Source organism: Clytia hemisphaerica, unplaced genomic scaffold (assembly GCF_902728285.1).
Source record: "Clytia hemisphaerica strain Z4C2 unplaced genomic scaffold, Clytia hemisphaerica genome assembly, whole genome shotgun sequence".
Classification (NCBI taxonomy): domain Eukaryota; kingdom Metazoa; phylum Cnidaria; class Hydrozoa; order Leptothecata; family Clytiidae; genus Clytia; species Clytia hemisphaerica.
Window position 1 is genome coordinate 7554 of NW_027103973.1, and position 16682 is coordinate 24235.

The following is a 16682-nucleotide window of genomic DNA, read 5'->3' on the forward strand; positions in this document are numbered from 1 at the left end:
CTTTCGGTAAACTTTGTATGAATATCTATTCAACTTTAATCTTATAATTATTTGTTCCTTATTAAGAGAGTAAACTATAATTAGAGGGCTTAGGAGGCTTAGAACATTCCCAAGGAGGGTGATTTCATTTTCCTTATTAAGACATTGTTGTGGCTAAAAGTTCTCCTACTCCTGCATGTCTCCAACAGTATGTTTTTTCTAAAATGTAAGACTAAACCTTTTGAAAAGGATAATCTAAATCTGATAAATATACTTAATAGACCAAAGGTATTGAAAAGGCTTATCTTGACCTCCTAATTCTTTTTATCGAATCCAATACCTTTTATTAAAAGCTTTCTAAAGGTATCTAGGTGTTTTATTAGCCTATTAATTATCGCTAAGCCCACACATTACTTGCTTTTTTATAAGAATGGTGTTTTTTTTCATTTCATGATAGATATTCTTAAATTTTTGGGAAAAATCATCCTATGATGATTACAGTATTCTTAAGTTAGGACCCTAATTCAAACTAGATTTAACATTTAATTCATACGTCTAAAGCGTAAAATGGCCTGTTTGTGAAAGTAGCGAGCCTTACTTCGGTGTAATTTACAATTTATCTATTGAAAATGCTCTAAAAATGGCATTCTTAGCTTCAGTTACCTGATTGCCCATGATAGTTGTAATCTTCTTAGCATCTTCTTAATTTTTTGTCAAATTTCATCATGTATATAAAGTATAATTCTTATTAAAAAAAGCGTATAATTCTTATATGGAGGGATTTTTAATATTATTCCCAGGCACTCTACTTATTCGGTTTTACTTTAAGTGGGAAGTGTAAACAATTTACAAGGGGAACTATGTAAGAACATAACGCTTCGTTGGAAAAAATATTAAGAACAAGCTAGAAAAAAATTTTCAGCTCTGCGCAGACTCTAAAATAAACACCCAATTTCTTAGGACATTGCACAAATGTACTCAACAAATGATAAAAGTAAATGTATCAAGACTATTTTTAAAAAATATCTTATGTCTTCAAAAGTTTTGGATGTTCTTTTGAAAAAAACGTGTGTATATTATGTATTATATTATGAGGCATCATTTATAGAATTTAATTAGATTAATTAGACTCTAATTCTTTTTAAATACATAACCGAATTAACAAACTTCTGCAATAATCTTTCTCTCAAGCATGTTTGATCGTAAATAAACCAGTTTTTTGTTGTGATTGCATAGAAATGTTTCCGTGTCCCCGTGACCATACATCCCTATATAAGTGACCATGCACCCCTGTATAAGTGACCATACACCCCTGTACAAGTGACCATACATTCCTGTATAAGTGACCATACAGCCCTGGTATAAGTGACCATACACCCATGTATAAGTGACAATACATCCCTGTATAAATGACGATACATCGCTGTATAAAAGACAATACATCCCTGTGTAAGTGACCATACACCTCTATAGAAGTGACCATACACTCCTGTATAAGTGATCATACACCCTGTATAAGTGACCATACATTCCTGGTATAAGTGAACATACACCCCTGTTTAAGTAACCATACACCCCTGTATAAGTGACCATACATCGCTGTATAAGTGACCATACACCTCTGTACAAGTAACCATACATCCCTGTGTAAGTGACCACACATCTCTGTATTAGTGACCATACACCCCTGGTATAAGTGACCACACAGCTCTGTATAAGTGACCATACACCCCTTTGTAAGTGACCATACATTCCTGTATAAGTGACCATACACCCCTGTATAAGTGGTCATACATCCCTATATAAGTAACCATACATCCCTGTATAATTGATCATAAACCCCTGTATAAGTGACCATACACCCCTGTATAAGTGACCATACATCCCTGTATAAGTGACCATACATCCCTGTATAAGTGACCATACATCCCTGTATAAGTGACCATACATCCCTGGTATAAATGACAATACATCCCTGTATAAGTGACCATACACCCCTGTATAAGTGACCATACATCCCTGTATAAGTTATCATACATCCCTATATAAGTAACCATACATCTCTGTATAAGTAACCATACATCCCTGTATAAGTGACCATACATCCCTGTATAAGGGACCATACATCCCTGTATAATTGATCATAAACCCCTGTATAAGTGACCATACACCCCTGTATAAGTGACCATACATCCCTGTATAAGTGACCATACATCCCTGTATAAGTGACCATACATCCCTGGTATAAATGACAATACATCCCTGTATAAGTGACCATACACCCCTGTATAAATGACCATGCACCCCTGTATAAGTGACCATACATTCCTGTATAAGTGACCATGCACCCCTGGTATAAGTGATCAAACACCCCTGTTTAGGTAACCATACACCCCTGTATAAGTGACCATACATCGCTGTATAAGTGACCATACACCTCTGTATAAGTGACCACACACCTCTGTATTAGTGACCATACACCCCTGGTATAATTGACCACACAGCTCTGTATAAGTGACCATACACCCCTGTGTAAGTGACCATACATTCCTGTGTAAGTGACCATACATTCCTGTATAAGTGACCATACACCCCTGTATAAGTGGTCATACATCCCTATATAAGTAACCATACATCCCTGTATAATTGATCATAAACCCCTGTATAAGTGACCATACACCCCTGTATAAGTGACCATGACCATTACCATCCATCCCTGTATAAGTGACCATACACCCCTGTATAAGTGACCATACATCCCTGTATAAGTTATCATACATCCCTATATAAGTAACCATACATCCCTGTATAAGTATCCATACATCCCTGTATAAGTGACCATACATCCCTGTATAAGGGACCATACATCCCTGTATAAGGGACCATACATCCCTGTATAAGTGACCATACATCCCTGTATAAGTGACCATGCACCCCTGTATAAGCCACCATACATCCCCTGTAAATCTTATCACAAATAGAATCCAGCCCGTGAGAGTAGAGGTACTATCGCTAAATTGTTGTCAGGCATGTGTTAAGAAGGGTCCCTTTTGTAAACCCTTGAAAGTCTTTCAAATGGGTACAGAGAAGTATATATTAGGAATCGGTTCTCTGAAAGGGTCCCGAAATTACGAAACATAAAAAACCGACTCCATCAAAGGGTCATAAACTCTGGTAATTTTGAGCCAAAAATTTGAAAAATAGTCTTTCAAAGGGTCACATAAATGTCAAAATTCACTCCCTCAAAGACTCGAATTTATTGTTTGGATATACCCGTCAATTTTTAAACCTAGTACCCCTCCTGAAAAGAGCTCTCTAATTGCCATATCTTATCTGTCTTTTTTAAGTCTTTTTTTAGCATTTTAATTGTTGCTATATCCTTGATAATGTATTTGACATGTTTTGCTATCTTTTCAACAATGATGTATTAAGGGATTATATTTTTAGTGAAATTTGTCTGGAACGTTTGAAATACGTTTGTTTAATGTTAGTTAAATGTCTGGTAAAATTCGGTTCACCGCCAAAAGTACATTTTCACAAAGGGCTTGCTAAGAAATCGCCGATCTAGAATCTAGAGCTGGCCAAAGTAAATTTTTCATTCGCCAGAAAATTGAAAACAAAGAAAAATGCATAAATGCAATAAAACATAAAAATGCATAAAAACAAACTTCTGGACTTGACTATTTGAAGCTATTTTGCTAATGCTGAAACTATACTCCCACACCTCGGTACGAACCACCAAATGCAAGCAACCTTGGTTTCCTAACCCGACGCCTTACCACTTGCACTATCGTCGCACAGCAAAATCACGCAATTCATAACATATTATACCGAACTGGCAAAAGACGGGGGTAATGTTATTATAATATGGGTAAAAGTACCCCTTTTTTAAACCTGACTGAAATTCGAGCCGTTACTAGCAACCCTGCGGGGCCCAAGGCGCCGAGTATGCACCCGGCACAGTGACAAGCCGTTACTAGCAACCCTGACCCTAACTAACTGACAATAATCGAATCCTGACCCCCAGAAAATTACCACGGACTAGAGAGAACGAAAAAAATTGAAGGGGCGGAATTGTTGATTGAAACTAGTTTTCACCGTTCGTTCTTTCGTTTGTTCGTTATGAGCTTTTTTCGAGATTTGCTCCTTAGCTCTTTATGATTTGATGCAAAATGAAAATGCCCAAAATGTGACGGAGCCAAAACCATTTTTTGGCTCATTAATTGAATCTTTATTGATAAAAATCACTATTTATAAGCATGCATCTATGTTCGATTTTTTGATGAGATAGATATTCTTTTCCTTCCAATCCCATCCCATAGTACCACCCAATGGGCACGGTGTACAATCAGTGATGAAAATAAACGACAAATTTTAGTAAATGGTAACTATTTGTGTTCTGAATGATTATTTTAACGGTCATGCTCACATACAGGGTGTCCCTAATAAAAGTATCGAGTTTGAACATGCGATTGAGTAAAAAAGTTTGTGTGTGTTATCGCTAAAATATAAGAACGTTCTCCATCAAATAGGCTCATTACAAAAGGTAGTTACAACGTATAAATTAATCAATAAAAAGAGGGAGAGCTTAAAATACAATTTTGTGAATACACACTTAAAACTTTCTACTCAATCGCATGTTCAAATTCGATACTTTTATTAGGGACACCCTGTAGATCTTAATTATATAAGTGTTAAATGCATAGCCAAGTAGGGCAATAAAGATAATCGCTTGTTGATCTTTTGATCAATCTACGGTTGTTGTTTTATATCGTTAATAGTTATATTCTTCAAATTTCTTTTTTCTAGATGAAGCTGTTCCTTGGAATATGAAATGCGGATCAAGTCAGTTAGGTCAATTACGTATGGATGGTGGTGAATAAATTATGCAAAGAATCAATTATGCCGAATTGAATAATTATCAATGATTGCATCGATTCGAGAAGTCAGTAGCGTTTCTCATGGGTGTAGGAAAATTCGTGTGGGAGAGCAGATTTTTATGACAAAGTAATTATCTATTCATAACATGTTAACTTCGTAACAAAACTTTTCCCTCCTAGAGAAATTGCCCAACACCCTTGAGAATGCTACTGGGAACTCCCTTTTTTAGAAGGCCCAATAAACGGGTAGCGTTTGCCTGAAAAATTATTTTGTTTTTAATGCAAAGAGTAAAATGAATCTTGATCATCTAAATTTGAGTCTTTTTCAACAAGAAACTTTAATTATTACACCCCTGTGTCACAAACCCACTGCGACCCCAAACTCACTGCCGTCGCCGGTGGGAAAATACCCTGGAATTTCAGCCCCACTGGGAAAATGACTTTGATTTCATTCCCATTCGAGATTCAATCTTTGAGACTGAGGCTGTTGTATACTTTTATTCCCCTTTTGAGAATTAGCCCTTGATTTGCTAAAGATTATTTTATTTTTTTGGCATTTTTGAGCCTTCTTTTTGTGTATGCATGCTTATGATAATTATGTCACATTGTGCAAACACCCAAAATATTTGTTCATTGATGATGCTAGTTAATTTGTAACGTACAAACATTTTTTATAATACATTTCATTTATAAGAACGCACTAAATATAAGAAATTGATAGGAACCACAATGAATAAGAATATGCTAAAAATGTTTAGATCCTAACCTAGGAATACCCTTTCTGAAAAATGTTAAGAATATCTGTGAGAAAATGGAAACATCATTTTTATAAAAAAGCGTGTTTGAGATGTAGAAAGGCTGTGGCTCAATATTATTTACGGGGATGCTTGTTCCCGGTGTCAAATTTTATTTTCTGTTGAATCACGTAATTTTATTGTTTTGATTCAATATATTGAAGCTTCATTCTTTAATTTAGTTTAAAATGGTACTGTAGGTTTTTGGAAGTTTCTTAACTTCCAGAAAGAGAAGATTTAGCAAAAGGGTTTATTGTTCGTGACCAGGTTTCCGAAACCTGACGAAAGAAGTGAGCATTATTGAAATTAAAGTCTGATTGATCTGACGCCACTAGAAACATTTTTCGGACTTACTTTTCTTTTATACTGGAAACATTGTTAATCGAATAGAAACATTTGAAAACTGAAACACGCAAAATTTTTCAATTTGAAGGGAACGACGCATGGTATATTTATTAAATGCTGATCTAGCATTGGCACAAACATCCATACGGAGGAGTATTTAGGAGTGCTGGATCATAACAAAAACCAAAAGTGACTTTATTCCAAAAAATATATTCAAAAAAGTGAATATAATTTACTATAATGTTCAACAACAACAACACAAAAAGACTTACATAAAACTGAAAGAAAGAAAGAATGTCTTTTTCTTTTGAATGAAATCGAGTGTTTCTATTTTTAAATGAAGACATTCTATTGTGAATATATTCGAAAACTTCTTTGCAATCTTCTTGTTAACATTTTGTCTTCATTCACTTTCGTTTACTGTTGAAAACATAACAAAGTTTTAGCTATACTCTTAAACCGCTTATAACTGTTGGTTAAGCCAATCAGCTTTCGGGCTGACATCAGCATGTATTTCAGAGTATACCATGGAAGTGCCACCAAATCCGACCCCTACTATAAGTATAGCGCTATTGCCTTTAATGAAAAAAGTTGCTAGTGGCAGCCCCATCATCTCAAAGGACGATAAAAAACTTAAAGAAATCGGTTTTTGAAACAAAAAATGTTTCAAAATATCATCAAAGAGTTTTTGCCTAGTTGTAGCTTCGTGACGGTGACAAAAAATCGTTTTCTTGAAATCTCAGTGAAATAACAGTGGACTACAGTACAGAAAAATACAATTTTTTGTTTAGGTTTTTGTAAATGTGAGCAAATTCAGTTTAACTCTCTGTTCCTTAACTTTTCTTTATTTTTTCGGAACATTTTCAGCCTCGAGCTCATTATAAACTTATATATTAAAAAAAGGCGTACAATTTTTATTTGAAAGGCTTTCAGTAATTAAATTAACAAAAGTAAAACAAAAGCTAATATATTTTCTTCTCCAGTAAAATTTCACCCAACGAAATAGACCCTTGATTTAATTCAGAAATTCAGTTATCAAAGACGACGAGAGTTTTTGATGACATTTTTGTTGTTTATAAATAATGTTGGAATATAAAGATAAACGTTCAAATTGAAAGTTGAAATAAAATTTAGTAAAACAAATAGTTTTTTGATGACAAGAAAAAACATTTACATTAATTTTGTAAGTGAAAAAATATTTTTACAAATAGTTTCTAAAAATTAAAAAAAAGCGTAAGATATGTTAATAGTCTACATTTTTTTATAAAAACGTTAAAAGATTTTGAAGCCTCTTAGATGCTCTTAAACTTTTAGGGTTAAAACTTTGAAATGATTTTCCATCCATTTTGTTTACATATATGCATAAAAGTTGCAGATTTAAGAGCTTGAGTAAGCCAATAAGAAAAACGATGTTGCTTAAAAAAATACACAATTGGTGACTCCATTTCGGTATCAAAGAAAATATTTGTTTCTTTAAAATGATAAAATGTAACAAAAACTGAAATAATTATCTCGAAAATTCTATGTACTAAGTTCAAAGATTATGATTAATTATTTAAGTCTTAGTCTTTTAAGTTTAATCATCAGAAGAATCGTCACTATCGGTTTCATCTAAAGAATCGCCACTATCGGTTTCATCTGAAGATACTTCACTATCGAAAATTCTTCTTTCATCAACAATCATGAGATTCGTCGTGCATCTCATGATGTAATTACATATATGGCCATCAAAATCACCCGGGTATGCTCCCTTGATGATGATGATGTTATTCCATTCAAAACCGGAAATTAAATCATAGCCCTTAATCAATAAAATGTTTCCGTCTACGAGAAATTGATATGGACTTTCACCTTCATTGAAATCGTTTTTGTATATGCCATACCTTTTCCATTTCAATTGCAACTTGTTCAATGTTTGAAGATCATCATCATCCTCGTATGGAATATCATATATCACTAGCACTCCATCGTTCGCGATCTTTCTCATTTCTGTGATGCCGTTTTCAAATGAGTCGGAATGGTAGGGTTGTTTTCCATTAGGGTGATTCGGTGGTGGAAGTACTATCCCTTCTTTATAGAGCGAAGTTTTTCTTTCTTCAAATGCCTCTCTAACGATACTTTCACAGTTTCTTAAATTTACGTCAAGTTCATATTTCATGAAATCGTCATACATCGAAAGATCTTCATTACCTTTTAAAAGATCCCGATGACCGTACCCGTTTGATGCAATCCAAATCACATCAACGTGTTCTTTGACTTTCATTATCATATCTTTCATTGGATTATTGGGAATATAACACTCATCGATGAATAACGCTTTGATGTTTCCCGTTCGAATCCTTTTCGTCAGCTTTTCAGTTTCCTCTTTATTCTTTTCATCGATATCGGTAATGCCGAACTGTTTGTAAGAAAAGAAATATATTATTTTAAGTAAATCTGTTCATTTGCATGCAAAGGATCCTAAAAGTCTCTTACGGAAAAATGCACGATAAAATTTTAATTGAACTATCGTTTCTGACTTTTCTTCAATAATACCGGTAAGCTTAAAACATTTACAGTATTAATAGTATATCAGTGCAATATTAGTTTTATAAAGTTGTTTCATGTTTTAAATTCAAAATGGTCACTCAGTCTCTCATACATAAAAAGCCTAATTTTTGGCACACTTGGGGATTAGAAAGTTTTTTTCCGAATAGAAAAAATGCAATAAACAAACCATGAATCTGCGTTGACAACAGTCTTAAAACGATCTCAATTTTCTTTTACTTTTACTGCTCTTTTCAGTTATTCTACGATATCATTTATAATCGATAAAACAATGTATTGTAACATAGTTTGGAGTCAATCGATCAATCAAAGCCGTTTTTTTAGTTAAAATTAGAAAAAGATTCAAAATTAGATTCAAAATGCAACTCACATAGTATTCTCTGTATCCATAAACCTCAACTCCATGTTCTTTTCCCAATTTGTCTTTCAAACTCCACTCGAGAAGGGTTACTCTGCTATCATCATCCCTCTCAATGACATACATAACACGTCCTTTGTATTGCGCCATTTCACTCAATTGTTTCGCTTTCTCCTGAAGGATGAATGACTTGCCGCATCCGTAAGGGGCATAAAAGAGGATCTTATTGAATTCAGAAGTGTCTGTCTTCATGATGGGAAGTTGACGCTGACTGTAAAAGAGTATGTTGTCAGTAGTGCAGACGGTATCGATGGCTTGCGAGATATACTCGACCCAGTTTGACGTTGTAATGGGTGCTGTTTTTGAAGCGTGAATGGCAAACACAATTATTCTTAGGAGGTCTTTAACTTGATTTACTGCTGGGATGAAAGGTATTCCAGACGGAACGGTCGGATATTTTGCCAACGCGGTGGATAACCAACATTTCAAATCTGTTTCTTGGTCAATGTAATGTTGATTGTTGAAGAAAAGGTAGTCCTTCTCAACAAAAATGGCTGGATGGTACGTCCAGCCTTGTCCCAATTGATCACTCAATCTCTCTTCTATCAATTTATGGTATTTATCCAACTGGTCAAAAGCTTTTATATTTAGTGTCCGTTTGATTTCAATGCCTATGATTAATTTCCTGGTCCACGAGAAAATAAGGACGTCAATCTCCTGATGCATTTTCTTTTGGACATTGGTGAGAAAGTTGATGGAACTGAGAATCACAGTATCTTGAAGAACAGGATCGTCTTTGAGGGAATAGATTTTTTCAAAAAATGAGTGTTCACCTTTTTCACCGACCTCCGATAGAACTAATCCGAAAAGCCATTTTATTGTTGGATGGGATGGTGGGTTTTGTTTGACCAAGTTTTCGACTTCTTTTTTAACGTCTTTTAACTTCTGGAAATGAAATTAGGGATTAAAAAAAACTTTACTCTTTGAAAGCGATGGATTCCATCGAGGTGTACAAACGAATTCTTTCTTTTACTGAACTATATCAACCTGGAATAAACTGTCAAAAATTGTCGCTGAGGCAAAACCAGTCAAAGTATTCAAAGAGACAAAAAGATTCGACACAAGACAATTGACAATAATAATCACGATCAGCTTCAGGTCCTCTTTCACCTAGAACTTTTTTACCTTAGGATTTTTATAAATTTCGAGAAACAAATTGTTGATAAGTTACCTTATTTTTAAGAGTTTGTTCCAGTTTTGATCCTGGTGATTTTAAAGCCAATTCCTGAATACATGCTTGGATGAATGTGTCTTTGTCCTCAGTTGTTGATGGTAGAGTTATATTGACTGTTTCCAACTCTTTGACCATTAGATACTTTATCTTTACATTGAGAATCCAATTACTGAATTCTTTTCCATTGATTTCCCTGTTAGTGTTGTTTTCTTGCAATTCAGAGAAAGCTTGAAGTCCCTTTGTTAACCAATGGAGATAATGGAAATATTGAAGCTCACGTGTGAACCAATGGGCTGGCGAATCCTTCTTCAAATTATCCAAACATTTCTTAAGAGTGTTTATGTCAACATCGTAGTCAAGGAGGTGTACGGTTGAATCCTTCTTCGCGTATTGGTGTGATTGGAAAACCGGGGGAATAAATACAGGATCATGGCGGTTGGTGTTGAATAATGCTGAATCAGCATACTCTCTTAAGAGAAGCTGATCAGCGGCAAGAATAGGGTCGTTAAATAACTGACCATTCCCGAGGTTGAACTTTCGGTTTTGTTTGTCGATGGTGGATTGTGCATTTATCAATATTTGATGATATAATGACGTTCGCGGGGTGCATTTTGATGGATCGATAATCTGCGATTTCAGTGCAGCGACTTTCTGTTGAAAATTCAATTGTGATGCCATTTAGAATAAGAATAAAAGTTTTTCTCGAATTAAAAGTCAAAAAATTACTCAAACCTTGTAGAAACACACATAAACATCAATGTTTATCAAGTAAAAAAGCATTTACTTTTCCGCCCTTGTATTACTCAGTGTCATTTGCTTCCATTCAGGGGGTAACAAACAATAAAATAGATCAAAATCGTGATCTTAGATGGAGAGTTTTTTTACTTTATAAAGACTTTGTGTGGATAAAAGTTCTCTACCTGCATGTTGTCAACTTGTTTTGTCTAAAATATACGAAAAAAGATATTGATCTTATAAACCCCCTGCCATAGATTCTTTTTATAAACATAAATAACTCTCTCGAGGTATCTAAGGCATCCTTTGAATATTTGTTTCTTATTTAGGGGGGTACATTATGACTAGGAGGATAAGACCATTCACTAAGACGTAGATTTTATTTGCCTTATTAAGACTTTGCTGTTGATAAAAGTTCTCCAACTGCATGTTTTCAATAGCATATTTTGTCAAAATGAATTACTAAAAACAATTAAAATGATTATATAAACCCCCTATCTGAGTTTCTTTATTACAAACGTTAATACTATAGCCGCATGTTTTCAACAATTATATAATCCCCTATCATAGTATCTTTTGGTAAGCTTCAATACTATTGTATGAATATCTATTCAACTTTAATCTTATAGTTATTTGTTCCTCGCTAAGATGATAAACTATAATTAGAGGGATTAGGAGGCTTAGAACATTCCCCAAGGAGGGACATTTCATTTTCCTTATTAAGAATTTGTTGTGGCTGAAAGTTGTCTCCAACAGTATGTTTTTTTTGTAAATGTAAGACCAAAGGTATTGAAAAGGATAATCTAAATCTGATAAATATACAATACCTTTTATTAGGAGCTTTCTAAAGGTATCTAGGGTGTCTTCTTAGACTGTTAATTATCGCTAAGCCCACAAATTACTTGCTTTTTTATAAGAATGGTGTTTTTTTTCATTTCATGATAGATGTTCTTAACTTTTTGGGGAAAAAAATCATCCTAGAATATTCCTACAGTATTTTTAAGTTAGGACCCTAATTCAAACTAGATTTAACATTTAATTCATACGTCTAAAGCGTAAAATGGCCTGTTTGTGAAAGTAGCGAGCTTTACTTCGGTGTAATTTACAATTTATCTATTGAAAATGCACTAAAATGGTATTTTTAGCTTCAGTTACCTAATTGCCCATGATAGTGATAGTCTTAGCATTTTCTTAATTTTTTGTCAAATTTCATCATGTATATAAAGTATAATTCTTATTAAAAAAGGCGTGTAATTGTTTGATGAAAACTGTTATATGGAGGGATTTTTAATATTATTCACAGGCACTTTACTTATAAGTGGGAAGTGTAAACAATTTACAGGGGGAACTATGTAAGAACATAAGGCTTCGTTGGAAAAAATATTAAGAACAAGCTAAAACAAAAATTTAAGCTCTGCTCAAACTCAAAAGTTTTGGATTTTCTTTTGAAAAAAACGTGTGTATAATATATTATGTATTAGATAAGGCATCGTTTATAGAATTTAATTAGACTAATTAGACTCTAATTCTTTTTAAATACATAACCGAATTGACAAAGTTCTACAATAATCTTCATCTCAAGCATGTTTGATCGTAAATAAACCAGTTTTTTGTTGTGATTACATAAAAATGTTTCCGTGTCCCCTTAGCATTGAATTCATATTCAACCATACATCCCTGTATAAGTGACCATACACCCCTGTATAAATGACCATACATCCCTGTATAAGTGACCATACACCCCTGCATAAGTGATCATACATTCCTGTATAAATAACTATACACCCCTGTATAAGTGACCATACACCCCTGTATAACTGACCATACACCCCTGTATAACTGACCATACACCCCTGGTATAAGTTACCATACACCCTGTATAAGTGACCATACACCCCTGTACAAGTCACCATACACCCCTGTATAAGTGACCATACACCCCTGGTATAAGTGACCATACACCCCTGTACAAGTGACCATACACCCCTGTATAAATGACCATACATCCCTGTATAAATGACCATACACCCCTGTATAAGTGACCATACACCCCTGTATAAGTGACCATACACCCCTGTATAAGTGACCATACACCCCTGGTATAAGTGACCATACACCCTGTATAAGTGACCATACACCCCTGTACAAGTCACCATACACCCCTGTATAAGTGACCATACATCTCTGTTTAAGTGACCATACATTCCTGTATAAATAACTATACACCCCTGTATAAGTGACCATACACCCCTGTATAACTGACCATACACCCCTGTATAAGTGACCATACACCCCTGGTATAAGTTACCACACACCCTGTATAAGTGACCATACACCCCTGTACAAGTCACCATACACCCCTGTATAAGTGACCATACACCCCTGGTATAAGTGACCATACACCCCTGTACAAGTGACCATACACCCCTGTATAAATGACCATACATCCCTGTATAAATGACCATACACCCCTGTATAAGTGATCATACATCCATGTATAAGTCACCATACACCCCTGTACAAGTCACCATACACCCCTGTATAAGTGACCATACACCCCTGGTATAAGTGACCATACACCCCTGTACAAGTGACCATACACCCCTGTATAAGTGAACATACACACCTGTATAAGTGACCATACGTCCCTGTACAAGTAATCATATATCCCTGTATAAGTGATCATACATTCATGTATAAGTTACCATACATCCCGGTTTAAGTGATCATCCATCCCTGTTTAAGTGACCATACATCCCTGTGTAAGTGGCCATACATCCCTCTATAAATGAACATACATCCTTGTATAATTGATAATACACCCCTGTATAAGTAACCATACATCCCTGTATAAGTGTTCATACACCCCTATATAAGTGATCATGCACCCCTTTTTAAACTACCATTCATCGTAGTTTAAATGGCTAGTGAATAATTGATGAAACATCCCTGTATATATAACCCAAGGAACCTTTAAGAAAAATTAACTAAATCATAACCCCTATTTAAGAGTTCAGTAGCTTCTTAAACATATTTTAGAAACACAGTGAACTTGTTTTTTAATTTGGAATAGAGCAGTTTTTTGAAAAGAAATATCTACTGCACATTAGATTAGAAATTGATTTCCGATGGGATATGAACCTTAAAAATTAGGACTGTTAACTTTTGAATCTAGAATAAGGACGAGAATTTGAATTATTTTTGACTAAATGTACATCAAGGTTTTCTCCCGCCAGGGGTTTTTAGCGGGTCACTGCATATTTATCATTATTGACCCAAAAAAATAATATGAAATCGAATTTGATCTTGGAATAGATTTATTCAATCCATTGCAATCCTATTTTCCAAATTTAAGTCATCATTGCCATTCAACTAAAAGTATGACTTACATTCAGAATTCTCTTTCATGAGATTGACATTTTAACTCTCTCTATGTATTGTTTGGCGATCTAAAATTTCTTTATTTTCTTTATTACGGCTTTCCTTTCACATCGGACAAACACTCGCTAGGCGACAACGTTTTCAAATATTTCTCAATCTTATCAAAAATAGAATCGAGCCTCAGGGAGGGGGAGGTACTATGGCTAAATTGTTATCAGATATGTGTAAACATAGTATAAGAAAGCCGCGGCTGGAATATGTACCGCATTGTCTTTTCAGTTAATTGCTGTTCCATCTCTGTCTCCGAGCTTTATAAGAACATCAAGATTGTCAGTTTATTATTGGTAAATAGTTTTTGAAATTTTTCTCTTATTTTCCTTCACAAGAAGATTTTTTATTTCTAGATATCTTTGAATCTGTACCCAATGAAACACTTTAACTGATTTTGGACATATTTTAGAGGTATTTTGTGGAAACGATACTTTTTCGCCAAAATTAAAATTATAAGAACTATATTTAAGATGACAACTTTCCTGTCAGTTTGAATGATAAATTTTGAAGACGCTGGCTTGAAATTTTCACAGAGTTATCTTGATGTACTATTTCATTGATTTCTAGAAAGATTTCACTGAAATATTGTGAAGGCATTTCGAGGCACCTTATTAATTTTTGAGTTCTTTCAGCCCAGCCATTTTGTGCTTGTTTAAATTTCTTATTGTTGATCTTTCCTGCACAATGATATTATAATGCAAGTGTATTATCAAGGGCATATAATTAATGTCTAAAACGCACTGCGAAGTAAGTATTAACGACAAACTAATAAAGTTTACCATTAAAGATGCTACACTACATATTTCTTGATCAACAAATAGTCATCAAATACGACAGAGATAGAACAGTAGAAATTCAGATGTTATCATTCCAGCCGCGGCTTTCTTATACTATGGTGTAAAGAAGGGTCCCTTTTGTAAACCCTTAGAAGTCTCTCAAATGGGTACAGAGGAGGATATATTAGGAATCGACTCTCTGAAAGGGTCCCGAAATTACGAAATTACTCCATCAAAGGGTCATAAACTTTGGTAATTCTGAGCCAAATTTTTGAAAAATAGTCTTTCAAAGGGTCACATAAATGTCAAAATTCACTCTCTCAAAGACTCGAATTTGTTGTTTGGATATACCCGTCAATTTATAAACCTAGTACCCCTCCTAAAAAGAGCTCTCTAATTGCCGTATCTAATCCGTCTTTTTATTAAGTCTCTTTTTAACCATTTTAATTGTTGCTATATCCTTGATAATCTATTTGACATGTTTTGCTATCTTTTCAACAATGATGTATTAAGGGATTATATTTTTAGTGAAATTCGTCTGCAACGTTTGAAATACGTTTGTTTAATGTTAGTTAAATGTCTGGGAAAATTCGCTTCACCGCCAGAAGTACATTTTCCCAAAGGGCTTGCTAAGAAATCGCTGATCTAGAATCTAGAGCTGGAAAAAGTTAATTTTTTATTCGCCATCAATTTGAAAACAAAGAAAAATGCATAAATGCAATGAAAACAAAAGCCTGAGGGGCTACAAATGAATCTAATAAACCTTTCACCGAAGAAAAATCTTTTAGCTATCAAACATTAAAAGTTATGACAAAAATTTATTAAGAAAATCGTTTATCAAACGTTACTTTTTTTTGCCCTTTCTGTCCGACCCACCGACAAGACGTCGGTGCGAAACTTTTTTTTTCAAAAAAGTGAAAAACTTCAGGACTCAAAGAGTTAAGAATAAAATTAAGTTATACTTCTATCTTTTAATTCCTGAAAAGTATGATTTGAATTCAGTGATTTCCACCTGAATCTGTACAGGCTGCACGTTGCCTTCGCATCAACGCCAAATTGAAAAAAGATTTAATATCCCTAGATAAGAGAAATTGAACCAATCAAAAAAAAAAGAAAAACCTCCTCTGTAACCTCAGTCTCCTAGATGGCTGTATATGCCTAAAATCGTCGAGGCGATCCAACCAAGAAGCAACAGCCTTTCCCAGATGGTTATACCTTAAGGGAACTTTTTTTATTGAAAACTAATTTTGACGAGCGGCAAGAATCCTGAAAATTTTTAATTTGGGCGAGAACTTATTTTGGTGATTGATGAATTTTTTTTATTTTGGCGGGCTGTGGCGGGAACTAATTTTGGCGAATGACAGCCGAAGTCTGTTCTCTCTTGCCTTATTTGAAGCTTTTCTTGTGAAATCAAAAAGTTATTTAGACAAATACCAAAAGATTTAGTTTTGGGCGTGAACTTCTTTTGGCGAGAGGGCAAAATAATTAATTTTGGCGGGGGCTAATTTTAGCAAATTTTGTCTAAATTTGCCGAATTCGCCAAAAGTACCTTAAGGTATATGCCTTAATTTATCGATAGTTATTTAAGATATGTTCTTCATT

General features: G+C 34.4%; 1 protein-coding gene across 1 annotated transcript; it reads right to left on the minus strand.

Annotated features, from left to right (window-relative positions):
* Window positions 1-7574: 7574 nt before the first annotated feature.
* Window positions 7575-10885, minus strand: LOC136810590 (uncharacterized). Its single transcript, XM_067067150.1, has 3 exons — window positions 10135-10885; window positions 8916-9848; window positions 7575-8396 (listed from the first exon to the last, which is right to left on the minus strand). The coding sequence occupies exons 1-3, from the start codon at window positions 10813-10815 to the stop codon at window positions 7575-7577; spliced, it is 2436 nt and encodes an 811-aa protein (XP_066923251.1). The 5' UTR covers window positions 10816-10885.
* Window positions 10886-16682: the final 5797 nt, after the last annotated feature.

Bases quoted from the DNA above. Each gene is read 5' to 3' on its own strand.
- LOC136810590 (XM_067067150.1), bottom strand. From the start codon at position 10,815: ATGGCATCACAATTGAATTTTCAACAGAAAGTCGCTGCACTGAAATCG. The intron at 9,849-10,134 runs GTAACTTATCAA...TTTCATTTCCAG, and splicing joins AACAAACTCTTAAAAATAAG to AAGTTAAAAGACGTTAAAAA. The intron at 8,397-8,915 runs GTGAGTTGCATT...TCTTACAAACAG, and splicing joins ATGGATACAGAGAATACTAT to TTCGGCATTACCGATATCGA.